This window comes from Sinohyriopsis cumingii, unplaced genomic scaffold (assembly GCF_028554795.1).
Source record: "Sinohyriopsis cumingii isolate HCF-2022 unplaced genomic scaffold, ASM2855479v2 utg000360l, whole genome shotgun sequence".
Taxonomy (NCBI): domain Eukaryota; kingdom Metazoa; phylum Mollusca; class Bivalvia; order Unionida; family Unionidae; genus Sinohyriopsis; species Sinohyriopsis cumingii.
In genome coordinates this window covers 3,402,501-3,430,000 of record NW_028315892.1, presented here as the reverse complement: position 1 = coordinate 3,430,000, position 27,500 = coordinate 3,402,501, and the positions used below count along the sequence as shown (strand labels likewise).

The 27,500-nt window shown below is 35.9% G+C and overlaps 1 protein-coding gene across 5 annotated transcripts in view; it reads left to right on the top strand.

The window, feature by feature from the left end:
* Positions 1 to 27,500, top strand: part of LOC149774266 (uncharacterized) — a 46,784-nt gene that overhangs the window by 9,138 nt on the left and 10,146 nt on the right. For 4 of the 5 annotated variants that reach the window (XM_089945577.1, XM_089945574.1, XM_089945575.1 and 1 more), the window contains 4 exons: positions 6,896 to 6,968; positions 10,231 to 10,539; positions 13,532 to 13,668; positions 23,586 to 23,724. In XM_089945577.1, coding sequence (XP_089801703.1) covers positions 6,905 to 6,968; positions 10,231 to 10,539; positions 13,532 to 13,668; positions 23,586 to 23,724 — 649 coding nt within the window. In that variant the 5' untranslated portion in view covers positions 6,896 to 6,904. The remainder of the gene's footprint in view (positions 1 to 6,895; positions 6,969 to 10,230; positions 10,540 to 13,531; positions 13,669 to 23,585; positions 23,725 to 27,500) is intronic. The other variant, XM_089945579.1, reaches the window with a different exon arrangement.

Here is a 27,500-nt window from a genome sequence, read left to right as displayed (position 1 = left end):
ACTACATTATTCACACAGTCAAAAACAGGCACTAGGTGGAATCCATTTCTCAAATAGCACTTTGAATGAAACAATGTTCCTTCATTGTAAATATTTGTGCGGTTATTAAGTTCGGTGAAGAGTTCTTATAAGATTTGTAGAAGTTGGAAGGGCTTTTGTCAGATTTTTTCCATCGCGAAGCGTAAAAAGTACTTTTGATTGTTTAAATGGACAGGGAGGTGTTTTAGAGATGGACGTCTTCTGGATGTTAGAGCGGTCAATGTTTTGTCCAGGAAAGGAGTGCTTGAACATGATGATGAATCAGGTGGACTTCATTGAATTTGTGCGTCCTTATTTGCTTTTGGACTGTTTTTGGCTTGGCCGGAAGGGAGTTTCTAGCTAGTACAAGCTTTATAGCCTCTAGCTGGATGTGCACCTAACCCTTTTATATCCTTCTCTTGTTTCATGTTTCACAGTCCTTGTAGTTGGCATGGCATCCCTTTCCACAGCCGATGCGTTGCGGAGTGGTTCTGCACTCGGATTCCCGATGAGAAGGGTCTCCGCATCGTCCGCACACTTGGAGTTTTGCGTATTTGTTTCATGATGTCCGTATTTCAGTCCTTTGAAGCATTGAAGGCGGATTGATATGTAAACCTTAACGTTTAAAAATCCAACTTCGACTGCATTACTTATTATTGGCTTGTTGAAGGTGAGTATGTTGGTATTGGCGTCCTGTAAATTGTTACGTTTTACACGAATTTTATGGATGGCACCTTCATTTTTGATCCCTTAGAGTATTTCTATGTCGCAGACTCCAGTCAAGTCACGACAGAATGACACGTTTGGAAGTAATTAATAATGTGTGGGAGAAAGAGATTAATGGGTTATCGTGGATTGTCTTCATTCTGTTGAACATTTTCAGTGAGTGCTTTTCGCTCACACTCTACAAGTAAACCAACCGATCGGAGCGTTTTTCACACTTTTGAGTTTGCCGACTAATCCAAGTATAGTGCATGAACATGTTCCATTCCACATGGTTCATATTTAGAGTCTGACATGATTTTACTTCTGTTGAGTTGAAGTATTTGTTTTAATTTTCCATTTTGTGCTTGTTGGTTTCTTCATCACCTGTGCCCATCAACCCGCCATGGAGTCCAAGTAAGGGGACACTTATTAAGTGCAAGGGATATACAGGTGGTATACTCAGTAGGCAACATCACGTCTTGATGGATCCGTTAAGATATACTCAGTACGTAAAATTACCTCCCGAGTGACCCGTTAATCCACCGCCTTTTAGTCAGTCTTCGGGAGGAAAGACAAATACAAGTAAATGGATAGACTAAAAGGGGCCACAGTGGTGTCAGGAGAGATACAATGTAAAGGATAAGACATATGAGCGCGTAAATTAAGGTCTCCTAGGGGACGAAGTGACAGCCGATTTGTCTAGATCGGGCCCTCCAGACCACCCATGTAGAGAGGGAGAGGCATAGTGTATTGCATTGTAAAGCATATGCTCAACGATGAATATCCTTCCCTCTCCCGACACGGGTCGCATTCCACGCCAAATAGGATGGTTTCACTCAGTCGCGCAGCGACGATGCGTCAGGCCAAATTCTTTAACATTGGACCTGCAGGGGGAATACCATTTCTTGAAGTTCAGTATGTGTGTGTATGTGTGATTTGGAATTTTACATAGCCTTAACACTTTTCCTGAAACATAGCCAAGGTATCAGCGGTGTGGCAGTTTGTCGTCATTTTTAGCACTGGAGAATCATGCTGAAGACGAATCATAAATTATCCCACCCAGTCAAAGTGATACCAGGCCGACCAATTATAACCATAACCTGTTAATGTTGAGTGCCAAGTGAGGCAGCTGCTAACAGACTTTTTATGTCTTTGGTATGACTCGGCAGGTGTCTCTGACCACTCATCACACCGGTACGCTCTTGATATTGAGCCTTTGTGTCTTTGGAATAAATAGTTTAACTGCTTTTATAGAATTTACTCTTCGAGCTCACCGCTTGCAGCTTTTCTTCTTATTCAGATTCCACAGCTGAATTTCCAGACAATAAGCATATGTTCTTAATTTCCAAACACTAAACATAGTTTCTTAATTTGTTTTATTTAAAATATTTCTAATTCTTCGTCTTTTAAAGTTTTTCAGTTTTTCCCTTGATGTCCTGTTTCTTATGCTAAGTTTTAATTCCGTCATTTACAGAACTATTCGGCTCGGATGTGAACAATATATGTACATAGGTTCCATATAATTATTCCATATTTTGCATCCATATTTCCTGCATATTTCACACCACTTAACTTATTTTCTCTAATTCAGTATCATAAATGTGCAGATCCTTAAATACAAAATATCCAAAACATATATGAAAGCATTTAATTTAAATAGGTGATCGCATATTCTAAAATGTTCATTTTTAAACAGGTGAAGGCATATTCTAAAACGTTCAGATCATTTCGTCGTCTGCGTACTGAAAGTCAATAAGCAGCCCCTCATTATGCTGATTTCAGTCGACACATGTGCTCAATAATATCACGTAAATCGCAAGCAGAGTCCAGATGACAAAACATTAAGTAGGGGATTTGTGGTCCATAGTTCACGTAAGTAAGAGGGGGATGTTATGGTTCATAGTTAACTTAAGCTGTAATTTATATTGGGCATTAGATCGATAACTATCATGTATCAAGCTTCCGACTTCTCTGAGACGGCTTTAACAATTACGTCTAAACGTTATTTCTTCTTCTTCTTCTATTTCCACAGTTTCCTGATTACAAACGGCCAAAGCCTGATTCAGGTCAATATACATTAAGCTAAAGATCGCCTAGTCCAGATAAAATAGAGCATTTCTCTATTTAGCCCGTCAATAAGAACACTAAAGTTATACCAATAAATGTTCAGTGGCAATGGTCTCAAAATATTATAGTGGTTCAACCGGTTACTAGCAAGAAAGTCCCATAAATGGATCAAATTTCAGTTTTGTATATTGATATCAGTAATACATATCTGCTTACTTATCACTAAATATGATTCTGGAATAAGGAAGAAATAACTTGTTTGGCTTTGTATATGTTCTGAATGTCCTTACATATGTAAGTTTCAAAAGATGCCCATATATATTTTGAGGAACGTTCTCACTTTTGTCCTACATGTACTTAAAAACAAATAAACATAATTAGGAACATTGTTGACATATCTGGGATTTGAAACAGTTTTTTCTTCTTCTGATTATGGTCAAAATCTACTATGCACCATGAAATGGACCTCACTACACATATCTCCGGTGGCCTAGTGGTTAGAGCGTCCGCCTCGGATGCGGGAGGTCGCGGTTTCGATCCCCGGCCGAGTCATACCAAAGACTTACAAAAACGGTACTAACAGCTGCCTCGCTTGGCGCTCAGCATTAAGAGGTTAGTGTTAGGACTGGTCGGCCCGGTGTCAGGATAATGTGACTGGGTGGGACATCATGCTGCATGTCTGCGGCATGATGCCCCAGTGCTAGACATCACTATAAACTGCCACATTGCAGACATCGTAGCGATATGACTGAAAAATTGTTAAAGCTACGTTAAAAATCCAAATCAGATCACATCACATATCTTTTGTCGGTTCCATATTGATGGCGCTTGCGTCCCGTTTTGGTATCAGCATATAAAGTTGCTGAAAGCTTTTAATTTTAGCCAGAACAGTATAGAACTCCGCAGTGGTAATCGTCTGATCTTCTTGACCACAGAGTACAGCTTGGTACTGTAATCGTTCTGAGACTGTCTGCCGACGCAAGAATTTACGAATTAACTCGCATTCGTTTGTGAAGTCTGCAGCATCGGTCCATATTGAGATAATTCCGACAACATATCCACCTAGTTGACGACATAGCGAACTCAAAGTCGGCTGCCCAACCCAGCCAAATCGGTTTTGTTTGCAAAGCTGGCCAAATCTAAGCCGACGCAGCTCTGATTGCTTTGTATAATACCTTTAATGTGACCATAATCCACTCCCCATTGTCAGATTCGAAAGCACTGAAGTAAAATTGACCTGTGCTAACTCAGTCAGACGTTTTTGAGCAGCTTAATTGTGGATTTTACTAACCGGATTCGTGAATGTAGACTTGGATGGAAGCGCAATTTGAACCTTTGGTTCTACCCGTATTTGCCATGCTAACTGTCTCACTCGATCGCCATGAAAAACCTCCCTCAAACCCAGATATTTCAATCGTCCACGACGGAGTATTGTATGCTGTCATTTAATCATATTGCAACTTGTTAAGCAAGCAGCTCAGCGCACGAGGTTCATGCCGCGAGTACCTTTTGTTAAGCATGTGAACAATCGCTAGGCGATATCCCTAGGAAATGCATGCAATATGTCGCGTAAACGTGTTTTCGTGCATCGACAACAATAACAAGGCTTACACATGTTCTTGAAATTTTCATTTCTTTAATATAAATTTGAGATATAATGTACAGTTGTATCGTCAGGGTCTCCCCTCGTTTGCCCAACACGTACCCGTCCTGGACTACGAGGGACATGTAATTCAATGAGTCAGGGATTATTGCACGTATGATACACAAGCGAGGGATTGTTCGTCATAAGATCAACCTGTGGTACATTCGCAGAAAGAGCCCGAATAATGCATAGCCTTGAGAGGCAATGCCTCCACTGGCTAACCATAAACGGTAACTACAGCTGAAAGCTTCACGGATTATATTTACCCGAATGTCAGGCGCGATATGGAAATCACATTTTCTTCAGGGCAGCAACACACTTTTCACAGGGACAACTGTGAGAAGTTAGCAACGTATTGCAAAGATTCGGTCGAGACTGTAAACTTTAGTGAGGGATTATGTATCCGCATGAAGGATTTAGACATTTTGCCGGTCACCGACACAACCCTGAAGCGGATTTCATCATTAATTCAATGCCATTCGCGCTCAAGTACAGTCCACAAACATTTCAGCTTGTGCAAACATCCGACGAAAACACTGGCATGTTATTCGTTCAATGCCTCCGAACGGTCGCCATTGGATATCATGCTAACTGTAATAAACGTGCAATGACATTAGTACCATCATCAGTATGCGGGATTTGTCCGGGGAGACTGACGTCGGAAAAGCCATGTGGAATTGTGGCTTGATTGACGAAATCGAGATTATTGAGGTCACTCTCAGTTTGCATCTACAACTACAAGCCTCATCGGGGCATTGATTTCACGAAGATTATGAAGCCCCTAAGAACTAATTATCGGTGTTTTATACATCATCAATGTCAACAATTAGTTTATGATTAATGAGAACAGTATATCAGCGTCATGATGTAGCCGGTGAACAACCGCTGACATATCGTTATGTCCTCTTTTGACATTGTATTCAATATTATAGTAGCGAATATACTTCCCATGTGTGCGTATGATGCGATCACGTTCGTGTCCAAATTCGAACGATACTTTTTCTTCCCTCAGCACTAAAGTCAATTGTGAGGGAACTACACTGGTCCCGAAATTTTTCACACGACAATCTCGAAGGGTGTGTTTTGCTGGTCAATCTTCACATCGTTGCACACGACAAGATTCGCACAGAGGACATAGTCGTCGATTATAGATAGTATATATGGACTTATCATTTCAAATAAAATCTTCACATGCATTTCCTGAAGAACAAATGCCGCATGTTTATGATATTGACCCTTTTAGTATCAAGCTTACATAAAACCTAGGTTAAACACAGAATACAAAAAAAAAATAAAAAAAAATAAGTCGTTTCCATAGCAACATGCTGTTTGAGACTGAAATCAAGTAGGCAAATTAGGTGTATTTTATTTATCAGTGATGCATGCCTGAATGTTATGCGATGTTGATCTTCGGCTCATGCTGAGTGTTTATTTGCGCTTAGAATTATTTTCAAGGTGTAAACATTACTTGGTCAGTGGACGATTGCGTAGTAATGTTGTTCTCGGCCCAGCCAACTTTGATACTGTCAAGATGAGGACGAGTGATCTTTTTCTGCCCTGAATGCGATATTGATATTGTAGTTAGATAATAAGAAATTATTTACATTCAATAAATATACATTTGACCTTTTGACATTAAAATCAAGGCATTGGAATAGTCATAAGACTTGCGTGACTGACATAGAAGACTATCATCACTATATGTTCGTATTATATATATCCAGTGTTATCTTTTCAGTAACTTCTAGATTTATCTTATTCAGATTAAACACGATACATTTACTAAACTAAATTGCATAGGGCAACGTTATCATCTGGTACCGAGTTATATTAGGTAAAACGTGAGTAGCAATGAAATGTATAACATCGAATTTGGCATCACATAAAGGCTATTTATTTTATTCGCGTAATTATATCAAGATTCTACAAATTATGTATTCAACACGTGATTAGCTGAACAATCCATTCATTGCAGTGAGAATGGTCATACTTGAGTCATTGAATTACTTATTATTGTATTTACACGATGCATTGAAATACCTTTTCATTTTTTAGCGCACGATGGTTACAACATAAATCTGGTACCGAATGAAATCGCTCGGATAGATATATAGTGTGAATTCTCTATCAAATATCATTTTGTGTTCTTGCTTATGATGAGTGAATGCTAATTTATCACAGCCTTAAAATAATCATAAGAAAGGTCATGTAACTGATTACACCAAGTCATGTTATTGAAACAGACGGGCACGTTTGCCCAATGCTACATGATGAAGAAACAAAAACGAAACAAAACAAAACAAAAACACATGCACAAAAATGAAAGAAAAGAAAATCGATAATGTGTCTGTGATCATTTACTTAATCAATTTAGTTAACTTGATTTTTGACAATCAAAATGATTATTATTATAACGTATGTTCCAGTCAGAGTGCAATAACACCTTTCTCTTCCTTGCAGATTAACAAGATGGTCAAAGCCTTGTATTTTTGTTTGTTCTTACCGGTAACTCTATTGGCTGGATTGTGTACAGGTCGGTAATATGACTATAGTTACGTTTTAATAAGTTTTTCAATAAATTGCATATGATTCATTATATGATTCAAATGATATGCGAGTTTATGAACGAATAATCATCTTTATATTTTAACAGAAAACGGTATTCCTATTTCCTTCCCTTACTCCACTTTCATTCTTTCTCTCTCACTTGAGAAACTCTTGTAGATAAAATAGATTATAAGAAAGGATACATGCATATTGAATAGAAAAACGAAATGCCAAAGAACAGTATTCACCCTAGCCAGAACTTATTTAATTTATTTTGTGAACAATGGCATCAATTCCGATATTTAATAATGCTGTTACTGTAAAAGAAAATAAAATTGACTTTGTTTCAAAACATGTTCTGTATCGATTCGATAATAAATACACAAATACAACTTAAAACCATGCTGAGGAACATAGCCCAGATGTGGGTGAGTATGTTCGTACTATTAGAAACAAGGTTTAGGATGTAGCAGCGTCTATCAATGAACTCATCAGAAAAAGAACATTTTACGTTAGCACTATCTCTTACAAGAATCGTCACAATTATATATGAAATAGGGTAGCAAGGTGTTATTCACTAAACGTGCATAAATGCAGATATAGTACATGCTATTGTTGGAAACTAATATATTATCCAGTTGCATTCAAAACAGTAATCCAAGTGCTTCCATCAAGATCGGTATTCTAGGTGCGTCTGGTTTTCTATACATTTTTAAGTTATTTGGCAAAACCACTGTACTTATTTGATTTATCTTGTTCTATTCTTCATCAACGTCTATCATGTAAATCAGATACTATTTTTGTCAAGTATTGCTTTCTCTTCTCTTCTGTGATTTTTAAAGTATTTTCTCTGTATCAAAATGATATCATTTGTCTGTGCAGTTCATCCTATAAGACCGATAATGTTGCTAGTGAACATCAGGATCAACCTTGGCTAGTGTGTGTTTGTATTCGCATTGTGCTAATTTATAAACGCAGAAAATATTTTATTCGCCTTTTTATCAGCATGCCTTCTAACTCTGCACAAAAGTCAGACGTATTAACGACTACTTCTCCCTTACCGTGTTGACCACGATTATCTGGCTCTTGACCTACTGTCAGCAGTTCCTCTATTAGTGACATTACTTCTCACAGATGAAGTCATATGTAAACACACTAGCCAGTTGCGCCAGTTCTCTCAGAAACTGTCGATGTTGTTTACCGAAGGTTGATGTTTCGATTAGTCTGTGTTTGGTATAGCAATATTCAAAAGACCTTTCCTGCACCAATGCTATGAATTGATATCTTATCTTATAAAATATTCATTTCAGTACATCATGGATACCCATTCAGTTTCATTCATTATTGCGGTTCACCAAAGATGTTAAGATACGTTCCATAAAAGAAAGGCTGAGCAAGTGTCATGACTGCTACTTAGCTATTTCCGTTTATCTTTCATATATTCCCGTGCTTGATCATATCATGCCAATTGACCATCTGTAATATTTAACACCTTTATTTGTTCGAAATGTATCTGAATAGCATTAGAAGAACTATTAATGTGTGGACTAGACACTCTACCTCAGGTTATATTTGCTTGCATATTATGAGACCGTCCGTCAACAGTAAGTGATTAATACGTTTGTGGAGTCCTTTCTACTTTAATTTTTTGCACTATCCAATAATAATAAGCTCATGAAACTAAATTACTATATGCGACGAATCCTATCGTGTTTAAGGCTTTACAGACTACCGCATACATTCCAACGTTAAGGAGTGCAAATTTGTGCAGAGACCCTTTTTAATGTTACCTATGCTAATCAAGTGTATCTTTTGCTATCTCTTCAATGTATGATGACACCTGTATCTATAGGCATCATACTCTGTGTTACTGGCAACTTTCGTCGAAAATCCTAATGATCATTTCCGCTCAGACGTTTATTTATAGGCCATAATAAATCCTTTAATTAACATGAATTTGATCCAGGTTAAGAAATAATCATTCTTTTCACCATCGTCAGGTGCGGACGATTCGCATCAAGAAAAGCTGCATTTGAGCATGTCCTATTAATATGTTATAGACGCTAATGTATGTATGCAGCTAGTTGCTGACGAACCCTAACGTAATTATTTCCCAGCTCTTCTGTTACTGTTAATTTGTGTTATGGCTGGTCAACAACCAAAGATCCAACTTTGAATGCTTTACCCTTGTGCTTAATTGGGTTTCCTAAATGTTTGTTTTATAATCGTTTACATCAATTATTTGTCCAGAATGGCACTGCCGAAGTTATCTCGAGAACGAGCTCTAGGTGTACCCGTTCTAATTTTTCCTCCCTTTGCATAATTTGATTCTTTTCTTTGCAATATATATTTGCATTGCGAGATTACGGTCTTTTTATTTGCAGTTTTGTTGGAACGTTTACAGGTCAGATCCTGGTTAACTGTCATTAACCTCTCAAACATATATTTTTATCTTAGATGCTTCAGTGTACTAGTATTAGTACATCGTGTACGTTATATAGGGCTGTCATGATTATTTGGTACTTTATTTCCTGTAATGCATGAAGTCTTTTATCGTTGCTTGATACTAATGCCAATATTTAACAGTTTTGGTTCAATGATCCACGTCTACACTTGTCTATATTTCTGATGTTGACTAAAAGCGATTAGTTTAGTTTTGTTCCTGCTTCGTCTATTTTATTCTGTTTTGAGGTGGAGAGTTTGATATTTCAGGTTAATCTTAATAGTGTAGTCCCAAGTGTCAGCATAATTTTTACTATTGTTTATTCCGACAGACAAACATGCATATTTATGCGTTGCATCGAATCTGTCTAACTTTTGTCAGACGCTAATAACATACCTTCTATACCTCCTTCACACTTCTTTTTGTGCCTTTAATAAAAATATTATCACGATCGGATAGCCCCTGCTCCACTTTACCCACTGTGTCGGGTTATGGGTAGTCTTTTTTTTTACTACACTCTTTTTTACTCCTTGACGAAGCCGATAATGTTGCCTATGTGAATATTAATCACCGAGTTGGTATTGCCATCGACGATGCTGATGATGTCATTATTATATTATTATTATTATTATTTATATTATTATTATTATTATTATTATTATTATTATTATTATTATTATTATTATTGTTGTTGTTGTTGTTGTTGTTGTTATTATTATTATCATTATTTTATTTTTTCCGGAGATGGTGTTTTAAAAACCAAATCGTTTATATCGGATATTTCATACATATTTTTCAATTTCAGATACAAAACGTAACTTTAAATATGTCTGCATAGGAGATTTCGTTGAGGTGTTTCAAAACATAACATCTACCAGCCTAAAGGAACAAATTACCCTTTACAAATCATTTGCCGGTAAACAACAGGCGATGGCCGTGTGGGTCATGCAGAATTTTAGCAATACAGGGACAATTCATGATTCACACAAGCAAAAGGTGTCTTTGGAAAATGAAACTATATTGCTACAAGACTTTCAGGCATCGGACGAAGCGACGTATGTCATGTTATATAGTAATTCGTCTAAGAGAAAAGAGATCGACTTATGTGCACTTTGTGAGTACTTAATTATGTTTTTAGTCCAGACATTTTTTTATGTACGTACTGCACTGTATCGATTTATTATACAACAAAATTTCCAGCACTAAATCGTTGTAAGTGTTTTCTCATTATGTAATTATTGTTGATTTGTGTTCTCGTTCTTTGAGAAATGACCTGTGGGAAAACTGACCATGCTAGTGTTTTGCATATTCGCTGTCAACCGTTTTTGTTTTCATACCGCTTGGTGGCCTAGTGGTAAGTGAATCCGCTTCGGATGATGGAAGGTCGTGGGTTCGATCCTCGGCCGAGTCATACCAAAGACTTACAAAAATGGTACTAATAGCTGCCTCGCTTGGCGCACATCATTAAGAGGTCAGTGTTAGGACTGGTCGGCCTGGTGTCAGGAGAATGTGAATGGGAGGGACATCATGCTACATGTCTGCGGCATGATGCATCAATGCTAGACATCACTATAAACTGTCACACTGCAGACATTGTAGCGATATGACTGAAACATTGTTAAAGATACGTACAAAAATCCAAATCACACACACACACAGACCGTATTTGTTTTCATGCAAGACGAGCACGTGGAGACTAAGAGCAACTAATAATAAGGTTAAACAGGGAAGAAAGAGCGTATGCACTCACACCTCACTGTATACATGGTTACATGATTTAATGAAGTACATTTATATAGAATGACACAACTCACATATATAATCGCACATATTTGGTGCATATTATACCTTTCTCTTCTGGAAAGAAAGGAATCCATGTTAAATAACAGTACCATTGCCACACTTTTATGCACCAGTGCTCATATCCACTTGACTATGCGTACTTTCTCCAAAGACCATGGATGAAAGTAAAATGAAAGAGGTCACTTGTGAATAGGAAACATTTTGATGAGATAGCATACTTCTGAACATTGATAATAGTACGAACCACACATATACTGAAATTAACCATCAGTAGCATGGACAAGGGGACACATATAGGGAATACGGCCAAATCTATATTTTATGTGTTACCATCACGACATGTGATGAGCTCATAAGAAGTGCATTTGACCTCAGGTATATGTTGTGAAGCGACATTTAATTTCGCGTCGCTTTACATTACTCCAAACCACTTGATTACCAATATTCTCAGCATGAATGCATATTGAACACGTTTTTAACAGAAGCACATACTAGGTAAGATTGAACCATATGTACAATGTGAAACAACCCTTTATTATATTCCAGCTACGAAAGAGCAGTTTTTTCTTACTGTAAACCTTTGTTTCTCGCATTGATTGGGATATCAGAACTTAAAGCGCTCAGTTTGGATAAATGTAATTTCACGAATGCTGACGTTGAAAATCAGTTTACATATAAAACATGCTTATGAAAGTGGGAAACGGTGTCTCACAAAAGAAGAGTTAGGAATTAAGCGGACGCAAAAACGCCGGGTGCCAATTAGAGACCATAAATAGGCACGGGGCACGTACAATTTAGGAACGTTTGCCGCACTCTTCTTTATCTAACCAGTTGGAACACGATACTATCGGGAAGCATATTATTTTTTGAAGATAAGTATTTGAAAACGATGTATGTTTGATTGTTGGGAACTCAATATTCATTTTAAGTAAAGAATTAACGATTTCAAGATCAAAATTCCTCTTTTACAGATTCTTTACTTTCATTTCATGTTCAAATAAGCACATAGGTATACAGACGTAGTTAGCAAATTGATTCATAGCGCGCATTATCTTATGTTCACACGAATACTCTTGGACACGGAAAGAGGAACAATACAAAATTGCCGGCACAGTTAATGAAATATTGACTGAAACTATAATTTATAATAGGTAAAAAAAGCTGTTTGCTCTTAAATGACTAACGACAAATTTGTAGGCAATTTAAAATAAAACACAGAACAAAACAAGCTCATTTCTAAAGTACAAAATATTACGATCCTTTTATCTAAAAGAAATGAAGAATTAAGTTTAACATAACTGCATCTACCTTAGTTTATAGATGCTCAGTTTGGCAATCAATACAGCACATGTCTTGGGCAAGAACAATCACGAAATTTAAACAGGATGATCGTTTCTCTTGCACGCTAAAAATGTCTCATTTGTTACACATGTATGCATATATATAAATATATACCAGCAGAGCAGCCCAAGCGCTTTCGAAATATAATTATTTCAAGGCGCAATCACTACATACAAGTATTCAAATAAACAATAACAACAGCCAACACCTCGTGTACAAAGTCTACCTTTTGTTTGTTGTAGAGCAGAACATTTAAATATCACATAAAGCTTGAACAATGTTGAGTGTTGTTACTCGTTAGTGCCAGTAGGAGAGCAATGGCTAAAACAAAGGACCCGAATTGATCTCATAATAGTTCAGCGATGATATGTTTGTGGGATCTTCAAACAATGTTCATCCCATATATAATATTTCCATCCAGGAGCTCATATATTTTGTTAAACTGGCTATTTCTTAAACTTGCATGAAGTTATACATATGCCCCAATCTTTATCAAAATTGTTGGCTCAGCAGCATTTTGTCCTTCTCTTTGCCTATTCCACATATGGTTGTCTAGTTTCTTTTCTACAATTCCTATATCTTGTTCGATATGCCTAGCTCACAATCTGCTTTGGAGTGGTTGACAGTTACACACGGGGAGATTAGTGCAATGTTCAGTTTTACATTGGTGTTAGGATAGCCTGAACATATAAACTGGTCATGGGATATGATAATTCATGTGGTTATATTAATTCAATATGCCCACACAGTTTATAATATGTAAATATACTTAGGATGATATAGTTAAACTAAGAAAGTAGTACATTTCAATGACACAAAAATAATTTATGTCGTAATTTAAGTATTCAACTACTTTATAACGACATCATATTTATAAATATAAAATATGTCGCAATATGTCAATACTTGTGTATACGAATGCTTGGCTTTTGTCTATAATATCATATTTCTAAAATTGTCAGATCCACCAACTTTGAGATGCAAACCAACTATAAAGCACAAAGAAAACTTTCGGATTGCCTCCCTGGATAATCCTGAATACTGTGGAAAACCTTCAGCGTCTGTCCGCTGGATGGAGTATCCTGCTATTTCGTACAGAGTAAGCATGTTGATCCTAAGTCTGTTTATAATATCTTGTATAAACAATTTATATGTTCCTTTCTTTCATCAAGGACTAGATGCATTTGGATAAATGATGTGTTCAAGAATCTGAATAAACTGCAATATATCGCCGGTCCATAATCACTTCCTTGTTTGACATTGAGTTAGTTTCCATATGAAGATAAATACTAACTTTGCTTAGAACGAAGGTAGAATAAGTTGTTTTGCAATCGGGTATTAAGTAAAATAAGTATTTATATTTTTACTAGGATACTATTTACAACCAGTAAAAGAAAATGATTTCCCAATCTACTTTACCCCACTGTCTAAGATGTGTACTAGTGACAACTTAGGGTTTGCGCTCCAAATGCTCCACTGATGCCGCTTGAAATCTAATAATGTCGTGAAACAGGTTAGAGCAGGTAGAAAAGGACTATGAATAACGTAATTGGAAAATATTTGAACCAACTCCTCGGCAGATAGAATGTGCTAGTACGTATATGTGGTATAGGTTCAAGGTGAAGATATGAAGTTGGTGATTTCCGTGGTGTTACATTTTCTTACATGCACAAGTGTTGTTTATAATTATTTTGAGCTGATTAAACAAATCCGAATCTTGTAGAATCGTGTCAGACACAACATATACAATTGCAACACAATATGTATCACATGTTCTATGTATGATGCAAGCTTGTCCTACATTCTTCATATCTGCATTATATTAAATTGAGTATTATGTATATGTCAGAATAATGACCACCACAGGGATTTATAAAAATATCTGATACATAATGAAACTAAAAATAGATTGTAAAATATTGTGTTGAAGAACAAAATGGTTTCAGAGAGATACGTAATAAGGCAGATCTTCACTCTTAGAATTATATGTGAAAAATATATGCAGTATTAACAGGACCTATATTGTGTCTTCATTGCCTTGAGGACGATTTTCAACAAGGTATGACGTGCAGCCTTGAGGGCCATCATGCTGAGATGCAACACTAAACGCATGACTAATCAGTGCCATTGCATGCCTATATGACAAGGTAACTCGTGCATTTCTCGTCAACGGCAACATAGTTGAGTGGTTCTGTATCACATGGTCGGACAGGGGTGCCTTCACCCAAACACTCACTTCAACATCTATCTGGAACACTGGCAAGCTTCACGTACCTAAGTACTATCACTTCTGACCAAGTTTGAAAACGCAAGGTTCTTTCCAGGATTTCGTAGATGTACTGCTCTTGTTAGGTTAAAGCCTATTTGCAAGGACAACAACATCACGCTTGGGTCCAATATCAAACTTACGTGCTTCCTAGTAATGTCCATAATCCTGTATGCTTGTGTGACATGGACCATAACAGCAGACCTAGAGAGAAGACTCCATGCCTTAAAATGAGATTTTATCGAAGGGTTATACAAATTTTATATATTGACCTCAGCTCCAATGAGCAGTTAGGCATTATGATCCACTGTGAAACGGAACCTTATGAAAATGAGCTCACCCCCGTAAAAGAAACCCAACAAAACAAAATCGCAAACTAAGATGGTTTGGTCATTTCTCGCGCACATCAGGTATATAAAGTACAATCCTACAGGTCACCGTGAGAGGAAAGAGAAAAGAAACAGAAGAACAGATGGGAAGGCAGCATCGAACAGTGGACAGGCATGTACTTTACAAGGCACTAAATAGCCATGGGCAACAGTCAAAAATGGAGAATAATTGTTGCAAATGTAGTATAAATGAAAGAAAATACATTATTTAAAGTGTTGATTATAATTAATATTATTCATCATCTTGATAACCGCACGAGACTGTTGAAATTAAAGAAACCATTTAATTAAAGAACTTCTGCAATTTTATTTTATTCTAGCTATTATTCTTTATTTCACCGAAGTAATATATAGGGATCATTATGGCTAAATTTGTTTCGTTATTACCATCTATACAAATTTACAATTACTAGTGTCACCATATCAAGGGGCGGGTGTTTACTATTATAGGGTTATCATATGCATGTTTGTTCCGTTAACGCTGTGGGTTCAATATAATGGTTTATTATGTGAAGGTATGGTCATATGTGGAACATTAAATATGGGTCGTATATCCCCAGTGCGATTTTAGTAGTATTGACATATCGAACAATAATGTCAATAGGGTGGTCTATATAAATGTGACATTACGGATAACAATGGGACCTATACAGGTTTAGGATGATGACATAACGCGCTGGAGCGAAGCACAAATAAGAATTAAAAGTGATGGACATATATGGCACACTTATGGATTTACATTGCAGGTGTCACTATGATTCTTTGCTTTGATTTCATATAAAGAGCGGACATGATTGAGAGACAAACCAATGCACACACAGACACAAACACTCGTTATTAAAATTCAACTCCTTTTTTACAGTCTAATATCCTGCATACCTGTCAATATCCACCCTTACATCCAAAACATTAATTTATTATCCATCATCCACCCTGACAACCAAACACTTTTAACAAATCGAACATTAAATGTATACAGGGCAAATACAGTGCATGTTATAGTAAGTCACAAATATATTTTTTTTTCCACTGGAAACTTCCCCACCGTACAAGTCAGTGATATAAAGAATGAATGGTCTATTGCACTTGTCCTTGCATACTAGTATGCACGCAAAAAGAGAACACAAAACCTCACGATCCAAAATCTATATTTACAAGCCAGAACCCAACGTTTCCAAACAAATCACTCAGAGGATAGCTTCCACTATGCAATGTATAGGTGACTAGAAGAAACAATATAATAATAGCCGGTTCGAATAACCCAAATAGCCAAACACAAAGTGCAAATGTATATCTAGTCTAATATGATGCTTTATTCTTGTATTCTCTTTCCTTGCTACTTATTTGGAAGTTATTTTAATGACACCAAATACAACAAACAAAAAATAGTGGCTTAATTATCATTGTCATCATCAAAATAATCTGCGTGGCGTATAAGAAAGACAAAATTATGTTTTTGTCATCATCATTTCAATATGCATCACTATGACAAAAATCTAACAAATCTGAGTTTAGGCTAGTCAATATATCACTTGATGAATTAATTGTTTTCTCGTGATATTCTCCTATCTCTAATTTTTATCTCAGTTTTTAATAACACGCTTAATGGAACTTGTAAGCACACTTTGATTTTCGCATTTTTATTTATCTCGTATTTCATCACATAATCATTAAGTTTGTTAAGTCCTGCACATGGCTCATTAGCGATTTTCTGACATTCTTTTATCAGTCCTATATTTCATAACATAACTGCTTTTAACTGCGTTAATAGCCAGATTATCGTAAAAAGTCAATGATTGAACTAACGACAAACACGGATCGTTACCAGTTTCTCGACAGTTCGACCGACATTTATTATAATACAAGAAATCAAACATACCGTTCATTATGGTCATCACATTTCTGATAATACGGCGCGATTTCAATAGGATTATATTTCAGAACGCTAAGCTGCTTTGATAAAGTGATTCACACGCATAAGTGATGTTATGTCAATAACTGAAATAAAGTTTTAAGAAAAAAATAAATTTTAGCCTGACAGGCGGAATAATTCGGATAATACTGGGTATCAAGATAATAAGGTTCAAATAACTTTGAGCCTAATATATAAACACACACACACACACACATATATATTCCAACCACATGCATGAGTACACATGGAATATGCCTTCTTATCATTACTAATATGGCTAATTACATTCATTGAGAGAATGATCGATGAATTCAGAGAGAGTGAGGGAGTGAGAGAGAATCACGAAAGCACAAAATAATGGAAGATATGTGATGATTTTCTGGGAGTTAAACTACATGGTATAGACCAACCAAGAATTGAAACTGAAGTTGAGTCTTTCTCAATCGTAATACGTGTCAGGTATTTAAGATATTGTGTTTACCAATCAGAATGCAGGACAAGGTACGGTGTTGTTGTCAGATCAAAGCCCTAGATGATGTATAACCTCATCTTCAGATTCAACTAATATAGGAAGAAAATATCGAAAGAGACAGACTCGAAAGAGCGCGTACAAAGGTTTATAAAACTTGCAAACAGTCAAAAACTTCTCAGTGAAGATAACTGTAATAAGCTATGTTTCAAACAGTGACAAAAATATATCCTTCCCGTTCATGTACATAAAAGTCTACGTTGATAAATGAAATAAACAAATGCACTTCAATCAGCATGAAAGCATGTCTTTCTAATGTCACATTACTGAACGGACAACTAAATACAATAATTGATAAAACATTTCGTCTCATAAATTATGTGATATTATCTTTGATAGAAGACAATACTTGGGAATCAAAATAGTATATTGACAACCAAGAAGTTCCATTTGATAAATGTCGTCTCTTTTAATGGCTTATCCTTAAATAGCTTTAGATCTCAAATGAGGACGTTCATATTATCACAAAACACTGGTTTCCAGGAAACTGCCTAAGAAATTTGGATCAGGAGTTCATGAAGTTTCCAGGTATTTGCTTAGTTTTCTTATATAAATAATTATAGGCAATGAGATCATGCTTGAGTGTTTTTGTAATAGATGTGTCAGTTATATTGAGTAATCGATGCTTTATGTCTCAAAATCAGACAGTTGAGGATTTGAATCGCCTGTCAAGTCTTTGTACCACTCTTTATAAATGATGAACGCCCGCGCTTCTTCCAGATGTTTTCCAACTTTCTTCTTGACTCATCCGTATCAACTGGCAGTGCAATCTGTGACGTAAATTGTGAATTTGACAACTACAAAATGGTCTCTGTCATAAATTTCTTTCAGCTAAATGGTAACCAAACATGAAACTAAATGCTGCTTAAATTGTAGCCATCGTGTAAAAAATGTTTCTCTTATTTTTCTTCTTTTCATCTGTATTACTTTTTCATCTGTATTACTCCTTTCAGGTTGCATCTGGACCTGCTGTGGTTCTCATAACTGACCATCATTAATTTAATTAGCTCAGAGTGTTGTGCTGATTTCAAGTATATTTTAGAGATCTGAAAGGAAGCTAACGCTCGCCGTGTTAGAAGGCTAGTTGAAACTTAAGTTTCATACGGAGCAGTCACGATTTTACAGCGCAGAAACTATACCTGGACATTCCCTTGGTTTGGTGCGAAATCGATTCCACATAAATCTTACCCTCCTGCATCCTTCCACAATCTGTTGTGAGCGCTATTGGTTCTCAATTGTTCCATTGCTTTAAACAGAGACGAGTAAAATGTCAACTGCTTATTGGGAGCACAATTAGGTTAAAAGTGTGTGGTACACATATTTTAACCTAAGGAAACCTTATTTTTTACTGGACCGGGCCTTGATCAATAATTTTGTTAACTGATAATCCCAGTAAATACACAGTCAGGGAACTGATTCTGGTTGACAGTAATATTCATTCTGGATCGCAGTCCAGAGTCAACTGAGACGATTGTTACTCTGATTGTGTCGTGCTAGATGCATGGCTGAACCTTTAGTCAAATCCCGCTGATGTAATTTCAAAATGTTTGCAACACTAAGATTGAGCTTATTTGGTATTGATTCAGCACCCGTTAATGTTAGCTCTGAAAAGGAACATGGTGGTACTTCGATTCAGTCTTAAATGTGCATCCTCGCTGTTTGACAAATACCTGTTCTACGACAGGTTCAGGGGTAAACTATTTATAACTAACGCTCATGTTTGATTATCGTCTCTTGGTTGTTAAATCCTATATTGGCGTCTGCATTATCATCGGAAATTAGTCATGCCTCTGAACATTTACATCATGTCAGGTTTTCGCGCCATACAGGAAGCAAAGTATGTTAGCATGGCTTTTTTCCAGAAGCCAGTAGCATATCTATGTCAACACGGTAACACTAAGTGCCCATGGTGGAGTAGATATAGTTGTCATTTAGGTACAAATCCTCATCGCTGAACAACTGATACATGAAATTACAGAGGGGCACCACTCTAGCAATGGTAACTAGATTGATGTTGCAGGCGTTGAAAATTTGCACTTTCAGGTACCGGTAGTTGTTTTCCAGATCAATGTAGTGTCTGATTGGCTGTTTGATTCCAAATCCAACGAGAGCTTAAGCTATCATATACGACAAGGAATGGAACACTATATCTTCCAAGTTAAGCAGCACTGGCTGGTTATTGACAATCATGTTTATGTTGAACTATTTTCCCTTCGTTATGGCAATATTTGGTTTAGAACTAATAATCATTCGGAGACTATGGATTCCAAAACAGGTGCCATACACCATCTAATCAGTGACTGTCTAGCGTTTGTGATGTTTCTCATTTGTGCCAAAAGTGTTAGCATTTTGTTTAAGCATTTATACGATGAAAGTGGTTTGATGCAGGTGATATTAAAGCAAACATATGCAAGTTGTGAGTAGAATGATTGATTTCTACAAAAGCCGCTTTACATTGAACTTTGATGCTCACTTGTATGACTTCAGTTAATATTGCCTTAAAACAAGACAACGTGTTGTTGGAAAACACACACAGAGACATGCCAGTAGTTGTGAGCAACATATGAAATTAATTATTCATTGTTCGAATGTTTTTGTCTTGAAGACTCAATATATGGCAAGTGACATTTATAGGTTAATGCTGTGACTGAAATGGTTGTGATCGATGCTGGTGATGCTACAGTTGTTTCTTGGTATTACATGTATATTTCAACTATAGATTAGAATACCAAATACAACTACTGGGTGCAATGATTCAAATTTATGTATCCCCTTTCTACAACACTGCAGAAGTGATCAATTTTGCGGAAACAAACGAGGATCGTGTTGGATAAGAATCCTTAATTTCCTCTAAAACAAACTGCAGGGTGAACGAACACACACATTCTCCGAGGACGCACAGAGCTGTGATAGATTTCTAGTTTCATCTTGGAATTGTGAGACGTATCAGGACGGTAGGCGAATATACCGCTTACTCCGGTCAAGAAAAGTTATTATGGGCTGCACAATTCCTACAACTGACCATGTACCCTATAAAAGAGACATCATATCCAGAGATAAAATATGATAAACCTGTTACCATTGTCACGATAAGAAATTGTTTTTCAGAATATCTAGATTGTCCAAAGAAAGTAGATAAGAAGAGAACATATAAGATCTATGTATCCAAATAAACTGAAAAATCAACTCCTTCTAAAACATTACAGAGAAAGTCAATGTAGATTAATGTGATGAGATAGGGAAGCAATGCAAGAGGATGAGGAAATAATGCATGCGAAAATTTCTGCGAAGGTACACATTTTTCAGAAAGTCATATCCCAGGGGCGTAGCTACAAATCCACATATCCGCAGCTGCATGCGAACAGTTTGACAATTAAATAATACTGCATTTCAAACCAATTGTTATAATGATTTATTAGTATTGCAATCAACTTTGATTTGAGAAACATCAATCCATGATGTCGTGACCTCTGCCTACACTGAATATACGCAGCCACTTTCTTTGTTGTTCTCTATGCAACTTGTGGAACGCCTTCGTCATTCTATACGTAGGCACGACGAAAATTGGTCTAGTTAAGCGCCTGAATCCAATTTTAAATCGTCATCCAGAATAGCAGCTATAATATGTGTATGACACAAGCCACATCAACATTGGTAATAATGACATAGTATAATTGTTAGCTGTCAACACAATATATTGTGTTCTATGCTGGAACTGTTCCTCGGTTCGCACTGAAACATAGGAATGTTCAAGAATATGAATATATTAGCCTGAAGTGATACTGGTAGTATGATATAATACAGGTCATGAATGAATTATATAATACGCGTTTTTGCTATTGGAAACATAAATTCAAGGCTTAATCAGTTGCTAGTGTGTAAATGGTGGTGTGTCAGCCCATTTATTAGTGGATAATCTTCCGCCATTATTTCGATCACGCTGCTCAATGCAAAGTTACCAAATGCATGCCAAGTAGATATGGACGATCGTACAAATGGCAGATACCGTATGTGGAAAAGAAGAATCTACAAGAAAGGCTTCAAATGAGCCATATTGTATGGATACATTGCTAGAAGACGTTTCAGAAGAAGAAAGTGAAGGGTGCGATGTATGTTAACAATATTTTTCTGACCTAAAACAGCGATATTTAGCACGAGTCAAATCTATTAGAGACAAATATACTACCTCGTTGTTGGATACAACAACGTTTGAAGTGAAGACGTATATGCAACTCTTTATTTATTTTAAATACTACAGATACTGCCGCCGCCGTTATTTTTTGTAGTGTTTGAGAGTATTTAGTGTGTTTGTGAATGAAGACATGTTTATGTAAATGTTCAGCACATTTACAGGTCTTCCTATTACACTCCAGTAATGCTATATGGACTTAAGGGGATTATTTTTGAACGTATTTTTATAGGGTTAAAGGGGTCTGTATGGTGACAGGTTTGTAGGGTAATGACTTATTTTGTATGGGCTTGATCTCTGTTACCATATCCTCTCCACTTAACATTCTACACTTACATACCTCTGCTAGTTGGTATAAGAATTTCTCAGTAAATCAGGGTGATGGTTAGTAGACTTGGGTGCTGGTAAATAGGCGTGGAACCTCGCAAGTAGATTTGGATTAGTTAGTAAGCATTATGTGAGATACTAATGACACTCACACTTTATGTCCAACATGATGAAATGGTTAAGGAACAAAGTGGAATTGAACGTTCTGCTCCACTACTCTTTATGCCCAGACCGTTTATGTATGTTAATCATATAGCCTTTTCACAATACAATTTCTACGTTTCTCGTGGGTCGAATTGTAACATAAATTAACATTTAAAAATAAATAACGAAATAAATATGATGGAAGCAAAAAAAATCGATGTCATTTGCGTTATTTTTCTCATAAAAATGCGGCCTTGAATTTGAAGTTTTTAAATCATATTTATAAACGTAATTACTAGAGCAAACGGAAATAAAACTGTGATTTTTTGTCGTCTGTACGATTATTCGTTTTTCATAGTTTGACTTAAATACGGTATTTACTGAGTGTACGACTGACGCGTTAATGGAAATTGACAAGATATGAGTGTAGTATTGATTCACTCACTGGACAATTCGGTGAAAGTGTGTGGCTAAATTCTACTTTAATCACGTTCAAACATTTTGCAAGCTTCTTTTTATATTACATTTCACATTTAACGTTTCTGTCAGAAAACAGTTACATAATCATGTTAAAAAATATTAGATCTGTTATCATAATTCTAAATCATATTACAGCCCTCCAACATGCATTTTTCAGATTGTAGTGCTTTGAGATACTTGAGTCATACTAAAGTTACATTGGATACAGTTTAGGTGATATGTTAGTCCATTCAGTACTGCTAATTATTTTCTTTTATAAAGTATCATCATAATGGATTATAATTATTGTTAAGTATATTGTATGCATCTTTTCAATTTTCAATTTGTTCTTCAAGGATTATAATATCATTACACGTATGCAAATATTAAAATGGCTAACCTACTGGATCTAAATTTACAAGGCACACCAATTAATCTTCTATTGCTTATTTTCACGTAAAATCTTTGATTTAAAATAAAGATTTGTTTTCAAATATCTTTAACATTTTTGATTTAAACAAGATTATTTAAAAACTATCTGATACATAGCTGGCTCCCATAAGCTTGATATCACCCCTAAATTCAAATGAAACAAACTCAACCAAACATTGCTGGAATACTATATTGAAGGTCTTTATCAGCGAATAAGTGCTTGAGATGTGAAAATTAAACGCGAACCGATATATTCAAAGCTTAATGATATGAAGAAACGACAGACGTTTGTGTCAAGCAATTACAAATATGCTTGAAAAACATTTATCTCGAACATAAAACATATTATATATATTATTTTTACAGAACAAAACGACAATCGAATTACTGCCTGGTAAAGAAGCTGGTAATTATAGCGCCTGTATTGAGGGAAAGGTCATACAGTGTGTGAAAAACTCGGAATGGGTCAGCTGCAAAAACTTCACTTTAGGATCTACAAGTGGAAGTAGGTCATATTCTTTCTCTTCTGTCTCATACTTTTTCCATTATGTTGATTATTTCATTAAGACTTATACAATGCCAAACGCGACTCACTCAAAACAATTTTATTGCTACTGGCTTTACGTTTTAAAGACCTTGTGTACGCAGGGCCAATGTCCTTGCAATCGTACGTTCGTTATACCCTAAAGTTCGATATATTTCAACTTCGTCTCAAAAGACAATGCCACTGACTAACCATGTTACTGATTCAAATGGCATATAGTTTGGTCACTTTATCTACGCTCTAGCAAGACATAGAATTTTCGTTATGTTATCGAGATCTAGACTTCATATTGCTGATGGTGTTTTCATATATATTTATCATTAAGTGATAATCGCTAACAAAATGGCATACTGAAAGAGTTTAGCCTTAAAGGAGAAGAGCAGTGACTAATGTATACTAGGTTCTCCGAGTACTGATGCTCATGTTGGATATTCGAAACACATATACACGTTCGTCAAACTAAGAAAGATAAACAAACATAAACTTGGCTCTTATGTTGTAAGATATGCTACTAGACACAGCGCAAGTTTGATATAAATCGCACATCCCAGGAGGGAACAATGTTTTAGAACAACTTGTTTATTATCTAGCTTCTTTTATTATCGATTTATGCAACACACATACACACAACGAGAAAAAAATAAAAGAATAAACAAATATTTCCTCTTCCTCTCAAAAAAACCCTTATATGTGATTTATATAGTTTTGGTTTCTGTTTGAATCTTAAAACATTGTGAAACAATATTTAAAAAACTCTTTGACTAAAGTTTACTATGTCATTTTGACCTATGTTTTATGACCCATGCTTGCTTTGTGGCAGATTTATACATGTTGTCAAAAACATATGAGATTGCATTCAAACATTTATGAAAAAGAGCTACGTCCTTTTCGTTGTAGACTGACTAGTAGCATTTTCGCATTAAATTAAGCAGAAACTATTAATGTGTACCCTTGCATCTTGATTTTATTAGTCTGTAGATTTAGTATACGCGAAACTTTTCACGTAAACAAATCATACAATCCAGAATAAGATAATAACTAAAGGAAACAAAACTACCATTTTCTTGCAACCAGTTGTACAAGGTTATAAAATAACATGAAAACTTATAAATGAGATAAATCTAAAAGTTGTAACCTAGACACTAACTATTTTCAATCAATGATGGTTTAAAGTTGATGCTTACGATGCATATAAAAGATCTGAGGCAACGTCTGAAATTAAATTTTGATAACATCCATTAAATTAAACAGTACCGAGTACTACTAATAGATGGGGAATAAGTTTAAATAATGAATAATTTAGAAACGGGTAAGATAAGATTATTTACGATACAAATATACTTGTAGATACCAACATTCTGCATGAATGATAATTGTCTTTCATCATCATCACCATCATCATCATCAGTCTCATGACCTAGTGTGTCGTTGAGGCACTGTGCTAATGAACATCTGACCAGTTCCCTCCACTTGTCTCGATCATGTGCAATGCATGTGTCTCCACAAAACCTTTCATGGTCCATTCTGTGATGTTGTCAGTCCACTTTTTTCTGTCTACCTCTCCTTCTGCCACCCTGGACGCTGCCCTGTAGGACTGCTGTGGATAGACTGTTGGCTCTAGTGACATGGCCATATCATTTTAGCTTACTCTTTTTGACGGTGGTGCGGAGGTCCTCATATTGGCCTACTTCGCGCCTGATGGTGTTACGCACTTCTTCATTTGTGATGTCGTCCATGTAAGAGATGCAATGCCAAGAATGGTTCTGCAGGATCTCATTTCAAGTGACTGGATTCTTCCTTGTAATTCTGCTGTCAGGGTCCATGCCTTACATTAGTACAAAAAGACTGAGATGACTAGAGCTCACAATAGTCTGATTTTAATTTTCAGACAGATATTCTTGTCTCTCCAGATGGGTTTTAGCTTTGACATAGCTGCCATTGTTTGTGCTGCTCTTGACAAAATTTCTGCTCTTGATCCCTCTTCGGGGATTATGGAACCAAGATATTTGATCTGGCTCACTGTTTCCAATTCATGGCCTCTGACTTTAATCTTGACTGAGATTAGTTTGCCACTATTTGTCATCAGTTTTGTCTTCTTAGCGCTTATATCCATGTCAAATCTGGAAGATGTTTCATCCAGGTTCTTCACTAAGGTGGCTAGCTCGTCTTCACTGCCTGCCAGCCCAACAATGTCGTCTGCAAAGCGGAGGTTGGTGATGTTAGGCCCTCCAATGCTGACTGTCCCACAGTGGTTTTCCAGGGCTTCGTTCATGATGCGCTCTAAGTAGATGTTGTTCCACAGTGGTTTTCCAGGGTTTCGCTCATGATGCGCTCTAAGTAGATGTTGTCTTTATCAGATAATAAAGAACTGAATCAAAAAGGCAACAAAATAGATTATTGGAAGTTTTATTATGCAATACATTAAATATTACAAAATATTATGAGCGATTTTTGTAAGTGGAAATAGGTTAGTCGTTACATCAGTTGCAACTAGTGGAAATTTATCAGCATATTACAAAAGAAGTTGTCCTCTATACATTTACAAAGAAAATGTTTGTGGTATGGTGGGATAGGGGATGAATTGCAATATTATAAGTTTTATAATACAGAAGGAAGAACTAATTTGGAAATACTTCTCTATTTGAGTTAGCAGTAATCTCATAGTTTCAATCATTTATTATATTTATAGTAGGTGTTTTAAGTATAAAATACAAAAGCTGTTAATGAGACCGAATATAATCTTGGAGACATATGAACATGCTTGGTTGCAAAAACACATCTTTACAGAACTAAGTTATTATTCAGTTGTAAACATAATAATAGGTTTTAAGAGTAGTCGTCAAATTCAAAGTTGGGTTATACTGTGAAGTTGGTAGCCATATTTTTCTTACCCATTCATGTGATGATGCATCTTTGCGACGTTTAAAATATAATACTTTACTGAAGTCATCATATTCATTTAAACAATGAATAGGTATATATAAACATATTTAGGTTACAAATGATACAAAGCTAGAGAAAATAGTTAAAAGATAAACAACGACAATGACACTGTCGAAGAGTATCATGATAATTTTGTAGTCAAAAATAATGATAATAGTGACAATAATGATAGTGAAATTTTATAAAAATTATAGAAAGATTGAGGAAACTAGGACACATACAATATACATATCCCTGTAGTCGCAACCACTGTTATGGCCTACTGTATCAGTATTTCAGTATTTAGTGTATTAAAATGAACGTTTTTAGTACATTTGAAATCACCACGCTAATTATTTGAAATAATTAGAAACCTCCATTACCAGACATGAAATAAATTTCTTTCCAGCCTGGTTACAGCATTTTCAAAACGGATAATTACTATAAACATATATTCAGTAATAATTGCACAACATTGTGAATTGTATCACTGGAGTCGTTATCGTTGCTTCAGACTTAACCAATGTCTCTTTTACCACTAAAAAGCTACTGCCATATCCACTAATATGCTCTGCTCCTACAAAATTATCGTTTTACAAAATACATTGTTTTTATTCTTCTATCACATCAGTAGCTGCAGAATCTGTCAATTTTGAAACCATATGCTTAAAACATATTATTTTCCAGAATGTGTTAAGTAACCAGCCATTTCTGTTCTTTGATTTTGCCAATTATTGAAAATAAATCATTGTTCGTTTAGTGAATTTGTCATGTTTAGTAATGCTTTCAAATTTTTGTTTTAAGACCTAGAATAT